Raw genomic sequence first — 23654 nt, forward strand, 5'->3', positions numbered from 1 at the left:
GAGACGACAAGACTTACTGACGCTGGTTCGACTCTACAGTCGAAGTGCGCTGCTTGGCCGGTGAGCCTTGCTGCGGACCCGGCTCCTACTGCCCGACGCCGGCGTAGCATGTTGCAGAGAACTTCAGTTGCTCCTCATCCTCGGTGAGTACCTGGTGGACTGAAGGTCGCATCATTCAATCAATCGCTGTACATTGTTCTAGAAAGTGGTTCACTTACATGAGACTCGTGGAGTGTGTCTGAGCGGGAGGTTGCGCTGTACGGCGTGTATGTATGATTGCCGGTGGAAACAGAGGTTGTCTCTGCTGCGTTAATGGATTTATATCAGTGTCCTTGAGGCGTTGCGAGCTACGCACCTGCCTAACCTCTTCGTAAACCTCTTCATGCCAGCATTTCTATCGAGGCGTTCGAAGCGGGTGGAACACATGCATGCAGCATTCGCTAATAGAAGCAACGCCTTTCGGAGTAGTCGTACTTTGCGCTGTGCCTTCCCCGAATCTGAGCCTGCGCCCCGACAGAAGGATGTTAGTACTTGCTGATCAATGCTGCCATCACAAGTGTACAACAGTGATACCTCCAGATATTTCTGATTGACTTGCCCCAGTGCTTGCGTGGCCCGCAGATCGTTCGTGAAAGAACATGAGATATTGTGGATGTACACATACACGAACACACACTCAGACAGTTTGGAACTGATACATGAACACACCTGCACACGCTCAGCTCAGCATCCACATCTGACGAGCCGAAAGAAGACCACTTACCCCACGTCCCATTCCTATCCGCCCACACATCAACATCGCACGCAGGCGAATGGCAGCACACGACACCTCATACGTATACAGTGAGCCCCACTTGCACGAGAACTCCGGCAGGCGCACTTCCTCCCCGCCGCTTCCGTGGAGCGTCCCAACGACGGATCGACACGGAGGGCGAGTCGACCATGAGAGTGTGAGGGGGTCAATCTGGTGAGAGACGTCCACAGCGCAGAGGTCGAGGCTGACTGGTCTGGCTTGTCGCTATCCGAGCGAGAAGGCAAGCGGAGAGCGAGAGCGCACCGCTCCATTCCGTAGTCCATCACTCTGAACTGGAGGATGGTGTGCATCTACCAGTGCGAGCTCGATCAGTACGCTCGTTAGCACAGCAGAGTCAGTACGCGTGAACGCACCGTAGCAGAAACCCTTAGGTGTCGGTTTAGAGGCGTCACCGTCCCGTATGCACTCAGCCATCGATGTTCGTCTAGCGGATACACCTTCACCGGTTCTTCGCTATTCACGAGCGCGGCGACCCTGGGTACATTCTCGATAGGGTCGTGCTTCGACGAATTGGTTTCACCCGAGCGGTAGAGATCGTCCAGTCCACGGTAGGGGCCCGGAACTCGAGCTCAGTCTCTGATGCTCGGATGTCGTTGACGACGGAGCGGAAGACGAAGAGGTAGGCGAGGAGATCAACAAGGACGAAGAGAGTTAGAGCTGCGGATATCCATTGCGAGAGCGTTGGCTTCGGTCGAGTCGTTGGATGATGCTGCACTGCGTGGTCGAACAATCGTCGTGAGCACTTCTTTGGACACCAATGAATCCGGGTTGGGACACACCGTGCTTCAGCTCCTCCTGTGAGTCCCTCTCGCCCTCATTCAACAGGGCTATTGATTCCTCGGTATGGCCAGCCATTCAGTCAGGCTGTCGCATTCGGCTGAGCAGCATTTGGCTGCCTGAAATTGAGAAGCGAGGGGAGCGGCGTAGTATACTATCCAAAGTCGCGCCCAGCAAGATGGCAGTGTCACTGGCGGTGGGCTAGAAGTCGCCCATGTTGCACGCGGCGAAGATCCAGTATCAAAGAAGTGTCCCAGGAGCGATGAGACCTCGAATATATCTTGCCATGGCCAGTCAAAATACTAGGAGAACCGTCGTTGAGTATAGAAACGAGTCTATCGAGCAACGACTGAGTTGACTGAGTACTTGAGGCTGCCGAGTGTGACGTGTGTCGGCAGCCCACGGGCGCTTGAGCGCCCTCAACTTCGCGACTCGGACATAACTGAAGAATCTTTCTTATTCGACTATCTTACAGACTACAGTTTCTCATACTGCCTCTCGTCTCTGAGCTATGCACGCTTGGTGTCTAGAGCGAACACATACAGCGGCCAGTCCCCCCACGGCGACGGCATGGTCCTCTCGCCTTTCTGCTCAAATCCATACGACTTGTACACCAAGGCCTACGTCAACCTGAAGTGAGTACGCAGACAAAACGTCCGTCCTTCACTCACATTGTAGTCCTGCGTCGTGCTGCAGGCCAGTGTCTGTCCCTTTTCTGTCGCCTGGGTCCTGCCAGTCAATCGCTAGGAAAAGTTGAGGTTGGTCGCCCTACCTTCTCTTTCACGACTTCAATCAGTTGCCGTCCAATCCCTGCTTCTGCCTCTCTGGGCGGACGAAGAGGTTGTGGAGCCACCATGCGTCAGTCTTGCCCTGTCCGAAAATACGCTAGTCAGTAGCGGCCCTGCGCTGATGCCCCGATAGAAGTCGGCCGACCTTTGCACTGCCCATGCATTCGTTCACAAATACGGGGAACTCTTTCAAGTACTGTGAGGCACATTTGGTGAGCGTCTCGCAGCCGAGGTGGGCGCACGTACGACGGCCTTGTAATACTGCTTCCCCGCGTCCGGGAGACGAGCCATGAATTCATTCAAGCCTAGCTCACGCTGTTCTGGACTGCATGGAGTCAGTCGTGTCCTCGTTCGCCCACGAAGAAACTGATCGCATACGTGTCGAACAGGTCGCGCCTGGCGACATCCACAGCGCGTACCCGACGAGTTCATCGTTCTCGTCGAGTGCGGGGTAGTACTCTCCCGCAGCGAGCACCGCTGCCTTAATCATCGATCGGACCATGGGAGCCAAGAGGCTCTTCTCGCCGCCTACGAGGCTGATGCACGCATTATCTGCAGTGTGTCGGTGTGGATGCCTCTGTGGATACGAGGACCCTTCACAGACCGTTTTGCATAAGCGATACGAACAGCTCGACCGAATCCTCGATGAGCTTGTCTGTAAGTAATTCGTTCGGCTTTGTTTCATGTTTGGCAATCCGTGTACCGACCTGAGGGGTTTGGTACCCGTTGGATCTTCAATCCGGACATCTTGCGATGACCTGTCACTAGTCAGTGGAGCAAGTCGTGTAGACCGGCTGCGTGCATTGCATGATTGAGTTCTCTTGTATCTGCGTGCGCTCGGTGCAGCCGGGTTTCCGAAGCCTGAAGCTGTGCCGCATCAGAAGCTTCCTGTCAGAACGCCCGAATACTGCAAGTACATGTGGCTGCGTCGCCTGCGCGTCTGGCTAGGGCATCTTCCGCATGCACTGCTCTCCTAGGCCTCTGATCTCAGAACCGCGCGTGCGTACTCATAGACTTCCGGATCACCCAGGTACGACACAGAATTTTCCCTACATTCCCGTTACCATTGAAGCTTGCGGCTTGAAGGCCAAATCGCCGATGAGATTATGTTCCGCCACGTCGGGGGCACCTCTCAAGTAGCGCTGCTCGTGGTCTTCCTAGTGGCGTGTTTTACTGCAATGTGACCTGGTTGACACCGCAAAAGGGTGAAGGCTGGCCGAGCGGGTCGGATGCGCGCACAGAAACGCTTCAGTCTATCCCAGATCGACGAAGACGCGTACAGTACGTGGACTCCAATCGATCTCCTTCAACTCTAACACACCGCCTCGTCAGCTTGGATCGGAGACGACTTCCCCAAGACGTTTCCAGTCGACGCTGGCCCCGTGCAGACAACCTTCGAGGAGAGCGTCCGCTACTCGCTCTCCGCACCCGAGGCCGAGGACGAGTGGCTCTGGACGGCACCGCTCGTGGGCGATAACCACGTCCGGCTCGGACCGGAGAAGCGCATGTTCGCTGTGCCCATGTTCCACGAACTCCATTGTCTGCGCAACATACGCTCTGCGATGGTCGACGGCCTCGACAGCATGGGCCCCGTCGGGCAGGGGCACATACACCATTGCTTCAACTATCTGAGGCAATGGACATTATGCGAGGCGGACGTGTCGCTCGAGCCTGGGGACTTCGAGGAGAAGGCGTTTATACGGGAGAGGGAGGGCGCGACGAGGGTGTGTTGAATTGGGAGCCAGTGTATAGCGCGGTGGAGAAGAACTGGGACGAGTGGGTACAGTTTCGGGACGCGCATGGGCTGACGCCGCAGGTACGATGAACAGCGAGGCGTCGGATCATCGCAAGCAATGTATCTTTGCAATTCCGTTCCACTCGTATGTGTTCCAGGAAGATCAACCGTGTTCCCACAGTTGAACGCGACTGCGACATCGTCGCGAAATGCGCAGGGCGTCTCTACTTCCATCCTCTGCTCAAGCGCTGATGTTTCATCCAGTCTGGGATATGCTCAGATTTCAAAGCTTCATCCATGCATCCTCGATCGGACAGTCCGGACGGTTCGCGGACTGCCAGTGGGGCTGTCCGCAAAGGCGCCTGCGGGATGTGCACACGCGCCAAAGGCAGTCCCAGGGCAATCCACGGCCTGCTACTGAACTCTATCGAGGCTCAGGCTGGCGCGCGGTCTCAACATATGTTTGGACCAAGCAATCCACAATGTCGTCGATGTCGATACTACATCGACATATGTGATCCTTATACGCACTCGTCGTGGTCAGCTATGGTGGGAACTTCGAGCGACATCCGTGCGAACAGGCATGGGTGGATTACAGACGCGGCGTACTTCGCTGAGACACACAGTTAGAACGTTTGTTCGTTGATAGCGTTCGGTCAAATGGGGCAGTGGACTCCAAAAGGTACGTCGCCCTTCAACTATTGAGCACTCCTCATGTCACTCACAGCCGCAAAGGCTAACCTACCAGTATCACCTATATGGCAAATCGCGTACAAAATCCGTCTCGGTCCCAGTCCATCCAGTGGGCGGCAGTCACGGTCATGCATCGGTCTGTGGTCTGAAGAACCTTCGAATGGATGACGGGGCCGCACTGACGTTGGCACAGCTGTGCTTCGTCGGCCAACCTGGACGTGAAGCGCGCGGTCCCGCCTGCCCCTTTCGGCGGAGCCGTATGGTACGTCGTTGAGGTAGACTATATAGCTAAGACGTGGTCAGCATGCTTCCGCTAATACTTCTCACCACGAACCAATCCTCTGGGTTACGCTGCGTCCTCAACCATAGTCGAGACCTAACGTGCTTTACGAGTGGATATGGCGGGCTCGAATAGTCAACTTCTTGCTGCTCAATTTGATGCGATCGCCAGTATCATCGCCGGCGTCGAGGGGAAGCACCGCCCGCTGGCCCAGGTCGCATCCGCAGAGCAGAAGCGTGCCTGTGCGCACGAACTGTACAAGAGGGCCGTCGCCATATTCGATATGCTGAAGTGGGACACCGCCGCTAATGACAAAGCAAGGTGGAAGGCGTTGAGAGACCGGTGAGTAACGAACTCGACGGTATTCTCACTTGGCAATGCTGACTTGGGCCGACCGGGATAGTGCTGAGCTGATGAAGGACGAGAGCATGACGAAGTACCTCAACGCTGCAGATGCCCTATGGCGGTTCACTGTAGTGCGCGACCTCCGGTTCCACATATCTCCATCTGGGCTGACCTTGTCCTGTCCAGCCAATCGCACGAGACGCTTTTCATCGCCATAGCCTCTATCTCAACCCAAAGATGAAGGCGCAAGCGAACGCTCGCCCTGCTTCCGACCGACTTTCTGCGCCCGCTTACAATACTGCGCCGCGACTCAATGCCTGCAGGTGGCAGGAGTGTGCATGTGAAACCTTGGATATCGGGCCACAGCCGCTGTGGTACTATTCCCCGCGTCCGCCCGACAAATGCCTGTTGCCTACGCACCGGCGTGGGTGCCATCTTGGATTCCATCGCCCATTGGGCCGTCGCCATCTGTATCCTATCCCGATTATGCAGTACTGTGAGTTCCGCCTCGACCTGGACACTCTGTCTCACCGTGACTGATTCCGCTGCTGTGCCAGATTGAGTTGTTTGCCTCCCATGGTCTGCAGTTTCATCCTTGCGGCGAAGATCTCAGCAATCATGATGCAGACGTCGCTCATCAGTGGTTTGATGGGCGACTCTCGGTGGATGTATGTCGCTGCAAGGCCACTATGGCTGGCTCTTGTGTCGTCTCCTCCGAGTGGAGTATAGACTACGCCTTGCTTGTGCATGCAATGTAGCTGGCATACCTTCACCAGGTCGTGTCTTACAGGCGCCCACACTTCCGTTCAATATCGTGCGCGTCAACTAGTCTCGTTTTCTCGTCAGGCACGCACTTTGACAAACGGGCCTCGTTGCGTCGCAGACCTGGCTCCTTGCTGACGCCTCTGAACGAGCGATACGGAAGGATTGCTGTATTTCTCGGGCGTGCCATTTGAAACAACGTACGTGACCTTTCCTCATCCTGTACGTTTCTACTCACGATCATGCCTTGCTCTTCCCACTACTAGACACTATCAGTGCATGTAGAACTTGAAACAATGCGTCTTGGACAATGCCCGAGATCTAGAACCCTGAAGGCGATGCATTGGGTAGGAAGGAGAGCCTTTGTATGGTTGGTCCGCTATGCCCGAAACTCTTGCTCATTGATCAAGGGAGAGTGTTCTGGATACACGCAGCGTATAGTAGGGCTGAGGGTAGCACTGCATTTGAGTCAGGGCGATATAACATCGGTGCGTACAAGTACTATTCTTAACTACACAGGCTACATCTGCTCAATCTCCGGGAGACATGAGTGCTTCGAGTGCAAAAAGAATTCGACGCGTTCCTACAAACGGTGTACGCGGTTACTGCTATCTGTCCTCTGTCTCCAACGTTGACTCTGTCTTGTTTGAACTTATAGGGGCGCTTGACATCGACTTCTCTGTCGCAGCTTTCAGTGGGTCTCATGCAATTCCAACCCTAATCCTGGACCTCACGAAGTGCATTTGACTTGTACGACCGCTGTCTGGCAATAGGATATGAGGTCAAATTTATATGGTGCCGTCGATTTGGCTTGGTTTCTGCACTTTATGTCCTCAAGTGACCACAATCATGGTGTTTGGCCTCCTATGTTTTCAGAACGCTGTTGACCTGGATTGCAATGTGAGTGGTTCTCATGAATCCCCCTACTCCGCTCCGAGTCTACGAGCTCACATGCCCTCGCTACACTAGGTCAGAAGTACCTCTGTCATCTAATCTACACCAGCGAAGTATACTTACTCATGAGGAACAGGCGTATGCCGTAGACATCTTTTACGCCACCATACAAGTTGTGTATGAATACTGATTGCGGGTAAGCATGCTGTTCTATACCAGTTGATACCTTCTGCGTGCTCAAACCATGTCATCAGTCATCTCTGCACTGCGAGTCTATACTATCAACGACCGGAACTGGCCGGCACCTGTTGCAGTCTCATGCTAATGCTTGTGCGAGCTGCCTACATAATAGTGAGTAGGTAACCAAGAATACGTGATCACAAACTCAAGTGTCTCCGTTCAACAGTATCAAGCTGTCACGACGGGAACTGTCCAGTGCCCTCTCCGTTCGGTTGTGCTATTGTGGAACTGTCCCACTGATCAAGAGTTCGTGACTCACTCAACTTCTGACGCTGACATGTACTGAACACTCCAAACAGTTCGGTCTGTAGTTTTTTCCGCTGCGGTTCTACCCTGCTCAACAAACGAACAGTATACGTCGTGGCACTGGCTACCTCCACGATGGCGGACCCATTGTCCTGATTGTCACCTGGCGTAGGACCTATCACACGATACGTTCGCTCGCCAGGAAAAGTCAAAACACCACTGAGTTCACTGATGCTGCGAGACGGTCGGTCCAAGCTGCATCTCCATGCATTGATCTGACAAAAGGCATGGGACAGGAACGATCTACTTCGGGTAATGTCTTTCGTGGTGCTACGAGATACGACACATGGACCCATCTGATTCTGTTAGGCTGCTACTCGTCATCAACATCCTCAATCTCGTCTTCTACATCCTCAAGGCTAGTCTACGACATGCTTGGTCACGATTGTCGAGGCTGATGCTCATCGCACTCTAAATAGGTCTTCGACGGTTTCAGTTACCTAGGAGTAGCGTGCGTCTGGTGTCTCGACGGTACATACTGCGTTCTCGTACTGACTACGCGATTTAAACAGAATATCGAGTATTATCCTGTCGTGGTTCTTCCTCAACCTGCGAGAAGCAAATCACGCGAGCTCTGGCATCTCTTCGACCTCGGGTTCACAGGCACAGGCGCGGTCATTGCCCGACTTGCACTTCTCACGGGGAATTGAGGAATTCGGGGGCTCCCTCTCATTCGCAGGGGATGGCGATGACGAAGTTGACGCCGATGCGCAAGACTATCTGGCGGACGAAGATACGGACATGGAGGATGGGATCGAGAGACAAGTGATTGCTGAAGAGCCCCGAGGTGATGCGAACTGGCTCAGTGCTACACCGTGACTCGACATCGTAGCCCGGAGACGACCAAGGGCCTTCGTTATGCACTTCTTCGACAGGATATGAAGGCTTCCAGTCACGGATAAACCCAAGCCTACAACTGGGATGTAAGTACAACGTGATAGTCTACGACTCCGTACGTCAATTGAAGTTGAACGTCTCGTGCGTTCGTTGAATCGAGATACGTATGCGTTCAAAATCAAGACTGTCTGCGGCAAGGTTATGAATCTGGTATGTATGTCATCTGCGGCGTTGATAGTTCTCTTTGCCCGTGTTGTAGATGATCAAGATATCGTCAATGATACCGTTCATCGTACATATCTCCTCAGTGCAGTATCTGCACGTAAGTAGGCTCCGAGATCCTGCAGTCCGTGTATGCATCTGTCTCATGATAACAACAATCCAGCACACTTTGCGCATCAATCAGTCACAACTTCACAAGAGACAATGACGACTGTACGTGCGCTGCCCTCAGGAGATGATTGTAGGTGCCGCGTTCTCCCGGCAAGCCTCGTTTTGAATCTGGTCTCATTCCCAATAGACTTTCACCGCACTACCGTAGTCACTGACACACGTCTGAGGAATACCCATGGGGCCACGATGAGCATAAGTCAAGGTTGACGTTGAACGTTAAACGTTGATGACAACGGTCACCGACTAACGGGAACTTGAAGATAGCCACAGACGCGTCATGAACGTGACCGTGGCAAAGTTCGCGTCCTCCTGCCTGCGGGCCGCGTCCAAGCTTCTCGTTTCTTGTTTCGTTTCTCGTACAGTGCCCTCTCCCCAGCCCCCCCAGGCGACTTTCGTAACACAACTCTACACTTCAGGCGAGTTAGATATTGCTTTTCTGAGCAATTGCTCTTCTCTTTACGCGAGCTCTCGGGATCTGCAGGGACTGCAAGGGCCGGGAGAGCAAAACAAGCCTCGGGTGTGCATACTAGGCTCATCGTCGATGTCAGGTGGTTCATAGTTCACGGACTGTGGGTATAAAGCGAGTAAACCGGTGATTCAGCCTAACACCTCTGCCATATAGCGCATATACTCACTAAAGTCGAACATTGCACCAGTACCAGTCCAAGACCGCACGGACGACTTGCCCACTCCCGATTACAGCTGGAGACTCAACCACGACTGGCCGATAGCCAAGTCACGCCTCCCTCCGACTAGATCTTGGGATCATTTCATGTGCGGTGAGCAAGCAAGAGTATGACGGTGTGCATATATGCGTCCATCCCACTACATATGATCTGATTTAGATGGGCGCAGCCCATCGGCAGGATGGAAACTAAGAACTCATTCAGTACCGTAGCCTATACAACTCCAGTCGTCCATGGACCTCGAACCATCAATGAGCTACCGTCCGATGTGCTAGGCATCATCCTCGGAGAAGTCTTTCACGCCATCCGGCAGCCATACATTGAACGGGAAGCAGCCGCTCCGGATCTCACTCAACTGTCCTCTTGGCCCACCTGGGCAGACAGAACTCAAGAATATCCCTTCGCAGAGTCCCTCGCTAGTGTCTGCACGCTCTGGCGCGATATCATGTCGAACGTTTCCTGCTTTTGGACTCCGCTTGTGATCTGGCTCGGCAGAGATCCTACGCCTCTCTCAACGATCTGTCAGTATCTCTCTTGGTCGCGGCACCAACTCCTCGAGATCTACGTCTTGCGCAGGTACGACCCGTTGGTGGAAGATCGCACAGAGATGGTTCAGATAACGACCATTCTCGAGGTGCTCCTACCACATGTGAAGCGGTGGAAGGTCCTGTGCATGAAACTCCTCCACTCAAGCTCGCTTCCTCGTCCACGCGTCGATCTTGTAGGCCACGCGGAGAACCTGGTCCGACTGAACCTCGACTTCATCATCGACGACGCCGTCGGGCACGCCGCGACGACCATATACGCAGTGGAAGGTTTCAGAACTCCCATGCTGCAGGAGCTCTGATGTACGGCCACCACTTCTTCGAGTCTTACATGCGGCACTTTCCCAGCTTAGGCATGATGCCGCCTAAACTCGCCCGCCTTGCCTTGGCGAACTACGCACAAAGCACGAGTTCTTCCTCTTGCTCGACCTCCTAAGATGCCTTGTGACTTGCCGTGATCTGCGCACGCTTTATCTCGAAAACCTCGAGCTCGACTTGTTGTATAACGGCCACTTTGCTGTCCCTGCTCTCCAACTCCCGCCCATACGGCCGTCCTGGGCGGCCAGCGTGGGCTTCGTCGATATGTCTGGCGACATCATCGCGGAGTACTACCGCCTTCTCCAGGAACCCTATGTGGATACCGTCGCGTACACGCGCTGCACGCACCCCAGCGTGCTCTACCCTGCGCTCACTCATCCCGTCGGCGAGTCAGACAACGTCCGCATCACCGGGATCGCGTGTCCGAGGACGCTCATGTACTACCTCAGCAACGTCGTCTACGGTAACTCCTTCTTTGACGCGACGATCGTGGACTGCGACGGTCTCTGCGCTGAGGTCTTCCAGGCGCTCGCGGAGCCTGTATTGGAAGGAGGCGACGAGTGGCTGTGCCCGAATCTCACAAGTCTCACCATCGTTGGGTGCACAAAATTCAGCAGCGGCGACTTGAGGGCGGCGCTCGAGGCACGGGAGAAGGTGCATGTGGCGACGGGATATCCAGAGGAGTACGACCCAGGGCATGTGGTCTCGTTTGTGTCGTGTCTACGCGTGCGCGATTGCTGCGAGCTCGCGCCGGAGGACAAGGAGTTTTTTGAGGATATGTATACTCTGGCGGATGTTCGGTGGGACGACTGTCCGGTGAGACATCGTTGGAGAGGATGGTATAACTTATCAACTGAGTCCTGAACCGGCGGCTTAGCACTTGTGCATTAGAGAGTGTTCTTTGAAGTCAAGGTTCGACGCTTGCGACCGTTGTAACAATCGATGCAACTGAGGAAGAGCGAACGAAGTGAATAGCCGCGCGCGTAGCAGTAAGTAGACGGAAAACGGCCCAGCCTGCGGGCAACGTTGCAACTTGTCCTTCCTAAGGCTACTATGTTCACGTCGTAAGTATTCACGGTCCCTCGCCGCAACCGGCCCATTGCTCAAAATCCGCTCCTATTACAACCTTCGCTCCGTCTAACGGTCAACTTGAAGGCAGTCGAGATTGCGACTATTAATATACCCGAATATAGCTCGGGCACAATTAGTTTGTCTGTACTTACCAGGTTTCGCGTACACAACAGTGGCCGGTCGACCCTTGCAATGCGCTGTGCCATGATGCCCTTTTGTCACCAAACATTCACACTCCCTGGACTATACGACCTGAAGTCTCAATCGCGAGTCGTACTACAATAGCCGATCGAAGATTGGCGCGGAGAGGAGGACGAGGAGCTGTGTGAGGGAGGACGAGGAGCTGTGTGTGAGATGTGAATTGTGGACCGTTGACTGGCTGCCTGACGAAGAATATTCTATCTGATTATGTAGTGAGTCGTTCTATGTCATCCTGTCAAATGGAGCAGTGGTCTCCGAACGGTACGTTGTCTATCGAGTATGCTATCAATCCGCCACAGCCTCACAAGCTAGCATATCAGTACCACCTACATGGCAGAACCCATCGACGCTCGATTCGTACCAGTTCAGGCGGTGGCTGCGCAGTCTGAGTCTCACAGGTATGTGCGGCCTGAAAGGTCTTCCAAGAAATGGGACGCACAGGCGTTCGTGTCGTCCAGGCGGCACAGCCGCAGTGGTGCACGGTCTTGCCGTTTCTGGTGACATCGTACAGGATGTAGCTCAGGTCTCCGACCGTTCCGGTCAGAACATATTCCAGTGCAGAGTATAAAAGTTATACTGCTGATAGCACGGCCACCGACAAACCTGCCTTTCATAGCCAGTCTTCCAGTTGCACCCGCCTTCTCCTAATAACCCTAGACCGGCATGACCATCCGAACGAAGATGGCCCGCAATATTAATGCTAAAGGCTCCGTTCGCTTCGAGACAGTCTATGACCTGATCCACACCGTCGAGCGGAACGAGTTCAACCGACTCACTCCGGTCGTCTCCACAAAGCGCAAACGACAGCGCGCAGAGGATCTATTCAGGGATGCGTGCGTCGTAGAGGATCTATTCAGGGATGCGTGCGTCGTACATGGGATGATAGAGGGGCGCATGACCATTGGGGAGAAGCAAATTTGGGAGGCGATGCGACTACGGTGAGTCTTATGAGGTAGAGGACGAAGACGTGCTAATTAATGGGTATTTAATGGGTACCTGGGGCGCCGCTAGGGCTGGTAATGCGCGGAACGATAGCTCAGCTCGCTACTTGGAAGCTGCTAGGAGCCTGTGGCGGGTTGCGGTTGTACGTGTATTTTCTTTCGGCTTGTCTCATCCATACTCACCGTATCCCTCTCATCAGAGCGCGGTAGACCACGTATATGACCGCCAACGTTTTGACCAGTACAATAATCATCTACCTCAGACCTGGCAGCAAGCTCGAGCTCCTTGGGCACCTCAGCTCCCTCGGGCGCCCCAGCCACCTCAAGTACCTCAGCCCCCTCGAGTACCTCAGCCCCCTCGAGTTCCTCTGGTCCCTCTGGTCCCTCGGGTCCCTCAGGTCCCTCGAGCTCAGCCCGCCCAGCGCGGTGCCCGGCCCAGACGGATGCCGAAGGGCTACACTGCACCGCAACAGGTGTGGTATCCGCCTGCGCCCTTACCGACGCACGACCCCAGGTTCGCGCCCGCGGCGTTCCCGCCGACGTGGATGCCACACTTCATGCCGGCTCCGACGCCGGTATGGTTCCCCGTCCCGCTCGCGCCCCGTTGTAAGTGTCGTTCCGAGACTCTGTTCGAGAGGTGTGCTGCTTTGGCTGACGGCGTGTTGCAGATTGACTCCGGATTAGATGTCGAACGGCCACGACAGCGCGCATCTACGAGGGCCTGAGATGATCGAGCGTCGACGCCCGCGCATGCTCAGTGGTGTACTGCACCCGTGACGGATGACTACGAATCTGTCTAGTATCGAGGTCGAGGTGGTCCATCTGATGGTCAGTGGCCTGGCGCGGTGGCTCAGTGGTTGTCTGGGATTGGAGGTGTGGTCTATCTATGATGTAGGTACAGTACAGTACTGAACGACTCAACAAAAGATGCCGTGACTACATGTTGTAATGCCTATGCTGTGTAGAAACAGGGGTCAGTGATAGTATACATGGGCTGGCTGATGCAATAGGTGCAATAGTCCATGCTCAAGTCGGCGGCGATACGCACACGGAACAAATTATAGAGATGAAGCTAGATCGCGAAGGTCGCTTCCGGCGCTTCCGTGATGCATGCTTGGACCGTCCGCTGTTCAACGTTCTAATGCAAAATTTTGCGGACCACTTGCAGGCCCATCCTACGGCACTTTGAAGCCTCGGCCTCAGCCTTCGTAATGTAACAAGATAGAGCATATTATGGCGCACCGTCTTGAGGGATGCACTGCAGACGGTCTGCACGTCTTCCAGCTCGATCGCATCCAGTTGTCTTGTGTCCTCTTCCCCTTCGTCGAGACCTTCGCCGTCGGCGACTTCGTCGTAGAAGCTATCTCCATTCGAGTCATGCTCCAACTTGTCATCGTCGCCGATGAAGGTCAGGGACCCCCTGAGTGCATCGACACCTCGCGAAAAGTAAGGGATTCCCAACGTTGTCAGCACGACGCTACTCAAAGCGGTGCCACTGGTGCCATCGTTCGCTGCTTGGCTTGCTTCGCGAAGGTTGAGGAAGAAGCGCGTGAGAATGATTGTCGAGAATCTGTGGGTGTACGGTGAGTACGACTGAGACGGTCCAGGGCCGAAGGATGCTTGACGAACGCAAGTCTAAGGTACTGGAAACCCTGGAACGTCTACGGATAATGTCAGTACGCTCTCTCGTAGAGAACGAGTTGCATCTGAAGACTTACCACTGATGCATAAATGACCATGTCGAGAACGGAGATGATGAGTAGCGACCTAGTGCAGTTGAGTGTGGAACGGCGGCATCGATCGACTCGAACGTACCCGAAGTATACGCTTCCTGATGTAATTAATAGTGTAGTTATGAGTCTGAAATATACATTCAGACAGAGCAGCTGAACTCACCATCACGCCACAGAAGAAAACTCAAGGTGGGTTGTTGATTCTCTCGGCGGGCGACCCGTATCGTGTGGTAGGTGCGGCGCCAAGTGGAAAAGAGACCGAGCGCATCTGCGACCGAGCTAGATATTACCGATGCTATAAAAACTACGTGAATGTCGTTAGCAACCGACGTTAGTATCTGAGTACATGATGCTAACATCTGACATTATTCAGCGATAGATCCTTTGTGGTGACTGTCATAGGGAGGACGTACGGGACGTTGATAGGAGATGTGCTCTCGACGGCACAGCCAAGAGGCGAAGGTAGAGGAACAGTCCTCTTCGTGGCAGTGCCGAACTGTCGAGCATTGTTGAAACTCGAACTACGAGCGGTGCACTGGGAAGTACTCACTATGTCAAAGGCGGTCCGTACAAGCGACAATACCAGGACGATAAAAGGTAATCGCCAATCTTGGCCATTGATAGCGTATACTCGCAGGGCAGTTATGACTGATCCGTTGCGCGTTTGAAATGCACGACAGACGTCGTTAGACATTGACACTCACCAGCAATTATTGAATCATAGACAGCTAAGGTAATTTGAGAAGCAATATTGGTGATGAAGGCTCTACTCCGCGAGTCAGTACGGGTAGAATGAACGTGATAGTAGGGTACCTCTAGCACGGGCATATGAGTCAGATTCCGTACAATTCAGAGCCAACCATGACTTACATGGCAATCCATATCAACCAGATCTTCGAAGCATAGCAGACCGAAGTTTGCAATGGTTGCTCCATGTAACGTCACGGCAAGTGCAGCGACCACGGAGAAACGGCAGCGCCATAGGTACTCTATCTCTTGACCAAGCACAATGCTATGATCGAACAGGTAGACAGCTACTTATCGCCTATCAGTCCTGTCAAAACCGATCGAAGACGTGTATGGAACTCACCGAATGAAGCTATGAGAACGTAGTTGTTTGCTGCCCTGCAAGGGTGTCACAAAACTGTCAATATACAGCAGAATTCATGCACAACTCACGCAAGTTGCACCGCCAACTGTAATTCTTCCACAGCCGCGGCGCGCATTTTGCATGGCTGGAGATCGTGAGCGAAGACTTGCTGGGAAGTTGGACGACTGGTATAAGTACGGCATGCGCCAAGAAGAACCGAAGCCGCTTACTCCGCAGTACCTGCGTCTTGGCTCGGGAGACGGGAGATGATCGAGAGGGCGATCCAGGGCGATCCGAAGGTCTCGGTTTTCTACTTATCCCGCGTGATCGGGAAACAGATGGGCCATGGCCCGTGCCACTGCAACCGTCGCCACCAACTCGCCACACACATTCTGGGAGAAGCGCGCAGACGTACAACGCCCATCGCGCATGCGGGGAGGAGCCAAAGCGATGAGAGCGATCGACCTAACATAGCCAACGAACCGCATCAAAACCGCATCATTTTGTTTTTGCGTCTACGACGCAGGTGAAACATGACTCCCCTCTACTAATCACAGCAGCCGTCGCCTTCAAGTTGTGCTTTGAAATGTCTACATCATGGCACGTAACACGTGTAACAGCGCCTGACCCAGCCGTTGGCAGAACGTCGACCCAAATGACGCTGTGCCGACAATTACGACGTGATAACACTAAATAACACAGTTCTCTATGATTCATGGAAAGATCCCGGACTCAGATAACCCGAGCATCTGCTTTCAGCCTGTGGGAGAACACGAATGACCTCCACTACCACTTGCCGAATACGCGTCGCCATCGTACGTCTGAGCTAGCGTTTGTCGTGTGGAATCGACACTCATCGGGAAGACTCTGGCTCTAACTGTGCACCAAATTGTGAGACTACATCGGCGCAACAGCAACGCGCGTTACAGGATCCCTCAAAGATGTACATAGAGCCGAGCTCGTCAGCTACATCAGTTACATGGCTCGAGTCCCGTCCCACAAAGATGACGATTCGAATTCGTCTCACAGGACTTGTGGGGGTTCCCAATCCCAGCGGCGCCCCGAAGCCATTTAGGTCAAGACTGGAGCTGGGAAGAAACGCCAATCCCAGGGGGGGTCCCGCGCTGTGTCCCTGCCGCGGCACGTCAGGAAAGCAGCATCAGACAAGCACCCGTGGCTCGGTCTCATCCCAGCCGATGGGAGTTGCATCCCGGAAGGGGAGTACGACGGCGGGTGCGATTCCGACCGGTCCACAGTAGCTCCGCGTCCTGCACTGCGCGCGGATTGTGCTCGGCTTGTTGCGCATTCCCCGCGGACACCACCTGTTGATCTCTCAACTCGCCGTCTCCATTGGCTTGGTGAAAGCCTACAACCGAGTCTATCGTCCGTTCTTGACTGCTATATATGTATGTATGTCAGTATCGCACGCGCTTGGGGTCGTGTCCCGAGTATCAGGGACTGACCTTTGTATGATACCGCCGTGAGTAAGTCCGAGTCATCAAATTTCAATGACGAAATGATATGTGCGTAATATAATGCGCCACGAAGCTCGCCTCGGCGATAACGACTTCCGGTCCCTCGTCAATACGATGATATTTGGTTGATATCACCGCTCTGTTGTCCCGCTTGCAAGTTGATGGGAGTACGATGCACAAATCCTGTCTCCCGGGGACACTCTGAGGATCGTAAGAGGATTGCGTATGACTGAGGCGCAAACTCATAGAGCGCAGCCTAGCCGGCCTGCAGCTGACATACGTAAGCACGGGCCGTGGAGGTGAAGATCAAGTGAATACTTACTAGCATCAGACTCTCATCAGCTCTCATCACGCACCATAGGGTGCCCGCTCGTGTTGTCTACCACGCGAAGGAACTAGGGGAGATGTTTACCAGAAACGGATCTCGCAGTGCGCGGGAGGGGTAGGCTTTCTGGATCCGGGACCAGCGAAGTCAGATACATCTTCAGGAATCCGGATATCGTTGTGGATGGGATAGCGCCCTCGCGCGATAGGCAACGCAACTCGAGAGGATACAAACAGTATATGGTTTCGAGCAGGCTGGCAGCGTGATGAACGGGTAAAGCAGATGTGCAGCCTGAGCCTGGGCGCCTGACATGTTCGTGTTCAGCGCGGCTATTGGCGGCCGGGACCGCCGGACTACGCGCTTACGACCCGGCGCACTTAGACTCCCAAGTCAAGCAGTCAATTCATAGTCGTTCTACAATCTACTGGTACATATGCGAGGTCTGTCTGCAATGGATCGTCGTCAGCCTGGTAGAACAGCAAATACTGCGACACCGGTATGAGCGACGTCTCGTTTGCATAATTACACACTGATGCTCGTGCCTTGACTACTAGTAGTCAGTAACTTACAGTCACGTCGAGAGCAACCAATCCGACTATTGCGCAGGTACCTTGAAGCACGCCCTCATAACTCAGCCAATTCAGAACGTTTCGTCAGAATCCCGTGAGTGGTCCGTCAGAGTTGGGCGGACATTAGAGAGGCACGTCGTCCCACTGGTAATGTCACTTGTCGTCTTCCGCCATGAACTACCGGTACTTATGCGACAGGTCACTTCCTGCTGCGCTCGTGCCAGGCAACGATGTGCGCATGCTGCGACAAGCCTCCCAAAAGGAGCGAGTTCGCATTCCCTTGTCATCGATGACACCCGTGATTCGTAACTTCCGTTGGCCGGTTGTTTGTGTTAATGTGAGGACGGGACTTCAAGCTAAGGCGTCGCCAGTGACGTTGACGTTGAACCTGGATCACTGAGTAAGCCTCTGACTGCCTTTGTCTCCCCATAACGACGACGACTTCTATGGTGATGTACTTAGTCTCACGTCCAGATATGTAACCTGATATGCAATGCACTCGCGTACTATTGCCGCATCTATTGCACAGTGAAGAATATGTACAGGGGGCCATAATTGAACATCGAAGAATACTGAGGGATGCGCGCGCGGAGAACGGTGTGTGCCAGAGCTTTGTAGGAGATTGCAATGCTGAGCGAAGCGAGTATCCGGATTCTGTCCAACTTATCAGGTACGACATTCCTGCAGAGCACAGTTATTGCAGTACGTACACATGCTGCCTTCCCAATCTACCTGTCTACCAACTGTGATTATCCTATCTACACAGCTCTAAGAGACGCGATACGGCGCCGAATCCTCGATGAATCGAGTACTTCATCTTGTAGGCGTACAGTAATGCTCCCGATCATTGACCCTGCCTAGAAGACCGTCCTCTCCTCACTCAAAGAGGTTTCTTTAGGTCTGCCTAGGGAGACTACCCTGCCGTTCTCAAGGCTGTCCAATCCGCTTGCTGTCAGAGCGAGACCGCGTTTTCAGCCTCCGCAGTGCCACAATCACGGCCGCTGAAGGTTACATCGTGCGTGTGCAGTCCGATGCTGATTCAACTAGATGCATCACCGCCTCAGGGGTGATACTACATACTACCTGTATTAGCCTTGTAGGGTTCTGCAGTCAAGGACGGCTCTCGTGGAGACCATGATGTGTCCAATCTAACTTATGATCTGCGGACCGTGCTGTTTTACACGAGAACGTCAGGAACGGTGTTGAGTTGAGCGCTCTGGTGGGCCTTGTCGCATTATGACAGTTGGAGCCTGAATAATCTTGCCTCACAGCACTGGCGACGCCGCCGTGCTGAAGGAAGCCATCATACCTAAATTCAATCGTCGTTGGTTGTCCTTCGCTGATGACAGCCTCCGGCATTTCAAATCTACTCAAAACAAACAAGGTTCGTCAAGGTTGCTCAAGCTATCAGCCGCCGTTCTGAGTGCTGTAGTAGCAGGGTCTGTCAAGTCTTGACCAAATTAGCTGACGTGACATATACATACGTTCTGACTCAAGCTAAGTAGACGAAGACAGATGTCAGCGCGGAGGTCTTGACACGTCGCAGTGACACACCGACCTAGGCATTAGTTATGTTGCTCAGTCAGCTGCTCCGAATGACTCTTCTCTAAGACCCAGCGCGCTCACAAGACTGGTATGTGTCCTAATCGGAAGTGAATAGACCGCCATCTTATTGTGACCTCATCACAACTCGCTCCCCCGCTTCTTTATGAGACCGACTCGCTATATCATAGGCAGGCAGAAATGTCTATGTACCACAGTCCACGCTAACAATGCACATAGTGTATACTGCTAAAACACGGATTTAAAGACTACACGGAATAGCTCCTCCCCATGTTGCCGTTTAACATGCTTGACTGTCCGTCCAACATCCTCGTCGACAGCCCATTGCATGGCTTCCGCTGCCGTAAAGCGTCACCAGCGGGTTTCTACATGTCTGCCTGCTCGCCGATCGCATTATGGTTCTACACCCCTGAGACTCGGTCACTGCTGGCCTCGTCATCGAGCCGGTTATCACATGCGTCATGTCGCACGGTAGCGTTGTCGCCGATGAAGGTAAGGGATCCTCCGAGCGAGTCGATACCTTGGGAGAAGTGCAAGGAGCCTATGTGTGCCGACAGGGCAAACGTCGAAACGGTCTCGCCTATCAACGCTTGGCTCGCCTCGCGCAGGTTGAGGAAGAAGCGCGAGAGAATAATCGTTGAGAATCTACGGATGTACTTATGGTGAGTATCCTTCAAATTCCCAAAGGATGATCGACGAACGCGAGCCTCAGGTATTGAAATCCCTGGAAGGACTGAACAAAGCAAAGTCAGCATGATTACTCATGAATATAAGAGATGGATCTGGAGTAATCACCACCGCTGTATAGATCGCCATGTCAAGAATTGCGATGATGAACAAAGACCTAGCAAATATGAAAGTCGATAACAGTGTCATGTACTGGTCTAAACGTACCCGAAGTATACCGTTCCTAGGGTGTTGGTCAGTCGCTGGAAGCTGCATCTAGACAAGGATATAACCGACCGTCTCGCCACAGAAGGAAACTCAAGGTAGGGCTCCCATTTTCCTGGCGGTTACTCCGTATTGTGTGGTAGGTACGACGCCAGGTGACAAGCAACACAATGGCATCCGCGACTGAGCTGCACACTACGGATGCGATGAAAACTATAGACATCGTTAGCATCTGTCATTATCTCAAGGGAGACATGATACGAACACCTGTCACCAATTAGCAACGCATTACATGTGGCAACTGCTATAAGTGAAGCACGTACGAGTCGTTTATAGAAGATGTGCTCTCGACTGCACAGCCGAGAGGCGCAGGCAGAGGGTCGGTCGTCTTCGTGGCAGTGCCGAACTATCAAAAATAGTTGAAACCCTTCGGATGACGACGACTCATACTTTGGGAAGTGCTCACTATGTCGTAGGCTGCCCGAATCAGCGACAATGCTAGGACAACAACTCCTAACCGACAATCTCGGCCGCTGATAGCATAGACTCGCAGGGCGGTGATGGCTGGTGCAATCAAGTTAGTATGACATTGGCACGGCGGACGATCGCTCGGTATAGTAAAAGAACTCACCCGCAATTGTTGCGTCAAAAACGGCCAAGGTGACTTGAGAAGCGATGGTCCCAAGAAAAGCTCTGCAGCGTAAGTTAGCGGAGCCTATGAACGGATAGATCACGTATGATCATGGGGGTAGTACCGCTAGTAGGAGAGCAGGTAAGTCATACTCTGCGCAGACAGGAACTGATCGCGACCTACATGACAACCAAGATCAACAAGATCTTCGTAGCATAGAAGAATAAAGTTGGCAATTGTTGCTGCATGTAGTAAGAGAACGAGTGCAGGGACAGCGGAGAAACGGTGGCGCCACATGTAGTCTATCTCTTGACTGAGAATCATGCCATGATCGAACATGTAGGCCGCTGATAATTGTGTTATATCAGAATGTACGTCTGGCATTAAGAAGTGGTTTCCGAGCTCACTGAATGATGCTACGAGAAGATAATTATTGGCTGACCTATGAGACCACCACGGAAACAGTCAACAACGCGGCCAAGAGACAGCGAATGAGATCATCTCACGCAAGTTGCACTGCCGACTGTATGTCTTGTATAGCTGTTGCCCGCATTGTGCATGGCTGAAGAGTGGGGAAAGGGTGCTTATGAGGGCCACAACCATCATATATAGGTGTCTGTGGCATGTGTTGCGGAAGGACAGAAGCCTATCACCCATGGGTCAGCTGCGAATCAGACTAGCGCGATGCCCGCGGGATACATCGTCCCATAACAGCGCGATGCGGCGCTTTATTTGTATTCGAGCTGTTGAGCCCCCGCTACTAAGTCAAATTTCTGTAACATCACCGTATTTATACTGTATGGCTGTTGCGACGAGTGTATTTCAGCTCCTGCTATGCATCTGAGCAGCAACGCCAGTCGGGAAACGGAATACGCTAGACACGTCCCACTTATCAGTCCATACTGTCGTTAAGAGGGCAGACGGTGACATGCCTTTACATGAGACGTCCGAAGCCCTTTCCGTTCCCCTTATGACATGATTCCCCGATCTAGATGATGGAATAATGCTGCTCAACATCGCGAACTGGAAGTCTCCCCAACTTCTATTGGGACCCCGTGATCAGTAGCGAAGCAGGGAACCACGATGCACCAGATGCTCCGGACGTTTGCCCCATCCTCTTGTCGAATGCTTGCAGAGGAGACGCACTGCATGTGTGGGGTCATCAAGAAAATGATATCGATGCAAGTAATACCTAACGTGGCCTACGAAATGTACAATTTAGTTTCACACTCGCTTACTAACAACGCAGGTGGGATGACTAACCTCTTCTATATCACATCTACAGTAGTCGCCGTATTGATGTCCACTCAAAACAGAGCACGATATTTCATGGTATCAGGGTGCCGCACGAAGGAACGACGGGCATCAAAGTACATACCGGCATCTTGCTAGTGGGTTACGAGGGCAAGGGACTGCTCAGACTGTATGTGGCACAGACATTCGAAAGCATAGACGAAGCGATGCTGCGTTGACCACCCGGTTCGCTGCCGATATCAAAAACCTTAACGCCGTACATTCATTCAAGTTAGTATTTGCCGCTGAGAACAATCGATGCACATGTCACCGCACCTTGTGGAGGTCGCTTCTGCATTCCACTCGCAATCAACATCTGACCAAAATAGCCCGCACGTCATTCCTTGCAAATTGGAGGAGCATGGAGCGACATGACAGAGCGCATTGTATTTCATCTCGTGAAGCAGACGGCGAGCTGTAATGCAACGAGACTTCTTGCAAATGTATTGAGCTCCAGCTCCTCGAAAAGCTTGTCCGGTCCCATTCTGTAACGAGGAGATGATCCGGCTCAAGCAACTAATAGGGTTCTTGGAGCTAACCTGTTGCGAGACGAACGGAGCGAAGCCATCCCAGTCAGGATTCATCAAAGAACGCACCTCGCGCTACTGGCACCGGGCGGTCCGCAGCACGTCGGAAGAGTCTGCGCAGCAAGTCCTTCGAATGACGCGTTTTCTCGAGCGCGCCGCATTCGGTCCCGAAGAGCCACATCATTGGTACGGTGGAATCCCTACGAAGCGAGTCTGCAGACTGCAGAACGTGGGCTAGTAAGCCCATGATGGACCACGGCTGGCTAAAAGAGACAAATGGTTCAAAAATAGTAGGAGCTCAATGGGAGTGCGGAGCGCGCAGTGGACTTACTCGTGGCGTCTTCACCGTGACTGTACATCATGTCAGCTGCGTTGGCATCCTACTGTTCCCTCCCGTACCGGCGGTCGGCTCATGGGCCCGGCTCTGCTCGCAGGCTCGATTGCCCTGTGTGGTGAAGTCGTGAACCTAGGATTCGTATACAAAGCATGCTCTGAAGCGATCACCTTCGTGGACGCGTTTGCAGAGCCTTCGAAACGTGCCAAAGCAGGCTTGCGGAGGTCAATGCTGCGCAAGTGAGACATGCGCATCAGAAAAATAGATTTCAGGGACGTAGGTGTGACGAATTATAGAATAGCTCACCTCCACAAGTAATTTCTGCTTGGTTCAAATCATTCAGGCAGCGCATCATGAGCCGTGCCTGCGCGCCGTCGTGATCAGTGCCGGCAACGCCATCAGCTGTATGGGTATGTATACCGATCCTGTACTATGCGGCCAAATAATAGCGGGCTATATCGATGTTTGAGCAGCATTTGAACGAGTTGCGAGTGTCGCTAACGCGCCTTGTTGTCCAAAGTACTATGGTGATCTCAGCACCCGTAGCGACGAAACGGGAGATCCAAACAAGGGACGAATGTGACATCAACGTACTTA

The 23654-nt window shown here is 53.2% G+C and overlaps 10 protein-coding genes across 10 annotated transcripts; 6 read left to right on the forward strand and 4 right to left on the reverse strand.

Moving 5' to 3' along the window:
* Positions 1–625: 625 nt before the first annotated feature.
* On the reverse strand, positions 626–1977 carry B0H18DRAFT_986385 (uncharacterized protein). The gene is made up of 7 exons (XM_048044785.1): positions 1594–1977; positions 1362–1528; positions 1168–1314; positions 1058–1104; positions 798–1007; positions 764–777; positions 626–708 (listed from the first exon to the last, which is right to left on the reverse strand). The coding sequence occupies exons 1-7, from the start codon at positions 1667–1669 to the stop codon at positions 677–679; spliced, it is 693 nt and encodes a 230-aa protein (XP_047897428.1). The 5' UTR covers positions 1670–1977; the 3' UTR covers positions 626–676.
* A 59-nt stretch (positions 1978–2036) lies between these two features.
* B0H18DRAFT_986392 (uncharacterized protein) lies at positions 2037–2927 on the reverse strand. Its single transcript, XM_048044786.1, has 6 exons — positions 2799–2927; positions 2758–2775; positions 2626–2704; positions 2525–2575; positions 2263–2313; positions 2037–2211 (listed from the first exon to the last, which is right to left on the reverse strand). The coding sequence occupies exons 1-6, from the start codon at positions 2879–2881 to the stop codon at positions 2101–2103; spliced, it is 393 nt and encodes a 130-aa protein (XP_047897429.1). The 5' UTR covers positions 2882–2927; the 3' UTR covers positions 2037–2100.
* A 404-nt stretch (positions 2928–3331) lies between these two features.
* Positions 3332–4285, forward strand: B0H18DRAFT_31175 (uncharacterized protein). Its single transcript, XM_048037508.1, has 4 exons — positions 3332–3409; positions 3466–3660; positions 3712–4225; positions 4273–4285. Exons 2-3 carry the CDS (start codon positions 3609–3611, stop codon positions 4110–4112), a joined length of 453 nt encoding a protein of 150 aa, XP_047897430.1. The 5' UTR covers positions 3332–3409; positions 3466–3608; the 3' UTR covers positions 4113–4225; positions 4273–4285.
* A 716-nt stretch (positions 4286–5001) lies between these two features.
* B0H18DRAFT_31247 (uncharacterized protein) lies at positions 5002–6209 on the forward strand. The gene is made up of 4 exons (XM_048037513.1): positions 5002–5429; positions 5491–5563; positions 5619–5928; positions 5990–6209. Exons 1-4 carry the CDS (start codon positions 5206–5208, stop codon positions 5992–5994), a joined length of 612 nt encoding a protein of 203 aa, XP_047897431.1. The 5' UTR covers positions 5002–5205; the 3' UTR covers positions 5995–6209.
* A 758-nt stretch (positions 6210–6967) lies between these two features.
* Positions 6968–8169, forward strand: B0H18DRAFT_986435 (uncharacterized protein). Its single transcript, XM_048044787.1, has 7 exons — positions 6968–7094; positions 7225–7265; positions 7403–7439; positions 7495–7534; positions 7777–7818; positions 7871–8085; positions 8147–8169. Exons 1-6 carry the CDS (start codon positions 6987–6989, stop codon positions 7888–7890), a joined length of 288 nt encoding a protein of 95 aa, XP_047897432.1. The 5' UTR covers positions 6968–6986; the 3' UTR covers positions 7891–8085; positions 8147–8169.
* A 1407-nt stretch (positions 8170–9576) lies between these two features.
* B0H18DRAFT_31369 (uncharacterized protein) lies at positions 9577–10537 on the forward strand. The gene has a single exon (XM_048037525.1). The coding sequence runs from the start codon at positions 9732–9734 to the stop codon at positions 10395–10397; it is 666 nt and encodes a 221-aa protein (XP_047897433.1). The 5' UTR covers positions 9577–9731; the 3' UTR covers positions 10398–10537.
* On the forward strand, positions 10441–11692 carry B0H18DRAFT_31336 (uncharacterized protein). The gene is made up of 2 exons (XM_048037521.1): positions 10441–11477; positions 11569–11692. Exon 1 carries the CDS (start codon positions 10678–10680, stop codon positions 11275–11277), a length of 600 nt encoding a protein of 199 aa, XP_047897434.1. The 5' UTR covers positions 10441–10677; the 3' UTR covers positions 11278–11477; positions 11569–11692.
* Positions 11693–12141: 449 nt separating this feature from the next.
* B0H18DRAFT_31356 (uncharacterized protein) lies at positions 12142–13433 on the forward strand. Its single transcript, XM_048037523.1, has 3 exons — positions 12142–12623; positions 12697–12769; positions 12827–13433. The coding sequence occupies exons 1-3, from the start codon at positions 12349–12351 to the stop codon at positions 13349–13351; spliced, it is 873 nt and encodes a 290-aa protein (XP_047897435.1). The 5' UTR covers positions 12142–12348; the 3' UTR covers positions 13352–13433.
* Positions 13434–13764: 331 nt separating this feature from the next.
* B0H18DRAFT_1115829 (uncharacterized protein) lies at positions 13765–15585 on the reverse strand (the record flags this gene model as incomplete). Its single annotated transcript, XM_048033317.1, has 13 exons — positions 13765–13809; positions 13869–14196; positions 14256–14287; positions 14345–14393; positions 14442–14457; positions 14523–14654; positions 14717–14855; positions 14910–15007; positions 15064–15125; positions 15158–15174; positions 15230–15393; positions 15450–15484; positions 15539–15585. 13 exons carry the CDS (start codon positions 15583–15585, stop codon positions 13765–13767), a joined length of 1164 nt encoding a protein of 387 aa, XP_047897436.1.
* Positions 15586–19458: 3873 nt separating this feature from the next.
* B0H18DRAFT_986496 (uncharacterized protein) lies at positions 19459–21477 on the reverse strand. Its single transcript, XM_048044788.1, has 11 exons — positions 21410–21477; positions 21311–21345; positions 21083–21250; positions 20904–20963; positions 20739–20836; positions 20594–20678; positions 20345–20485; positions 20276–20291; positions 20177–20225; positions 20083–20114; positions 19459–20026 (listed from the first exon to the last, which is right to left on the reverse strand). Exons 1-11 carry the CDS (start codon positions 21454–21456, stop codon positions 19783–19785), a joined length of 975 nt encoding a protein of 324 aa, XP_047897437.1. The 5' UTR covers positions 21457–21477; the 3' UTR covers positions 19459–19782.
* Positions 21478–23654: the final 2177 nt, after the last annotated feature.

This window comes from Fomitopsis serialis, assembly GCF_022376445.1.
Source record: "Fomitopsis serialis strain Sig1Antser10 chromosome Unknown B0H18scaffold_10, whole genome shotgun sequence".
Taxonomy (NCBI): Eukaryota; Fungi; Basidiomycota; class Agaricomycetes; order Polyporales; family Fomitopsidaceae; genus Fomitopsis; species Fomitopsis serialis.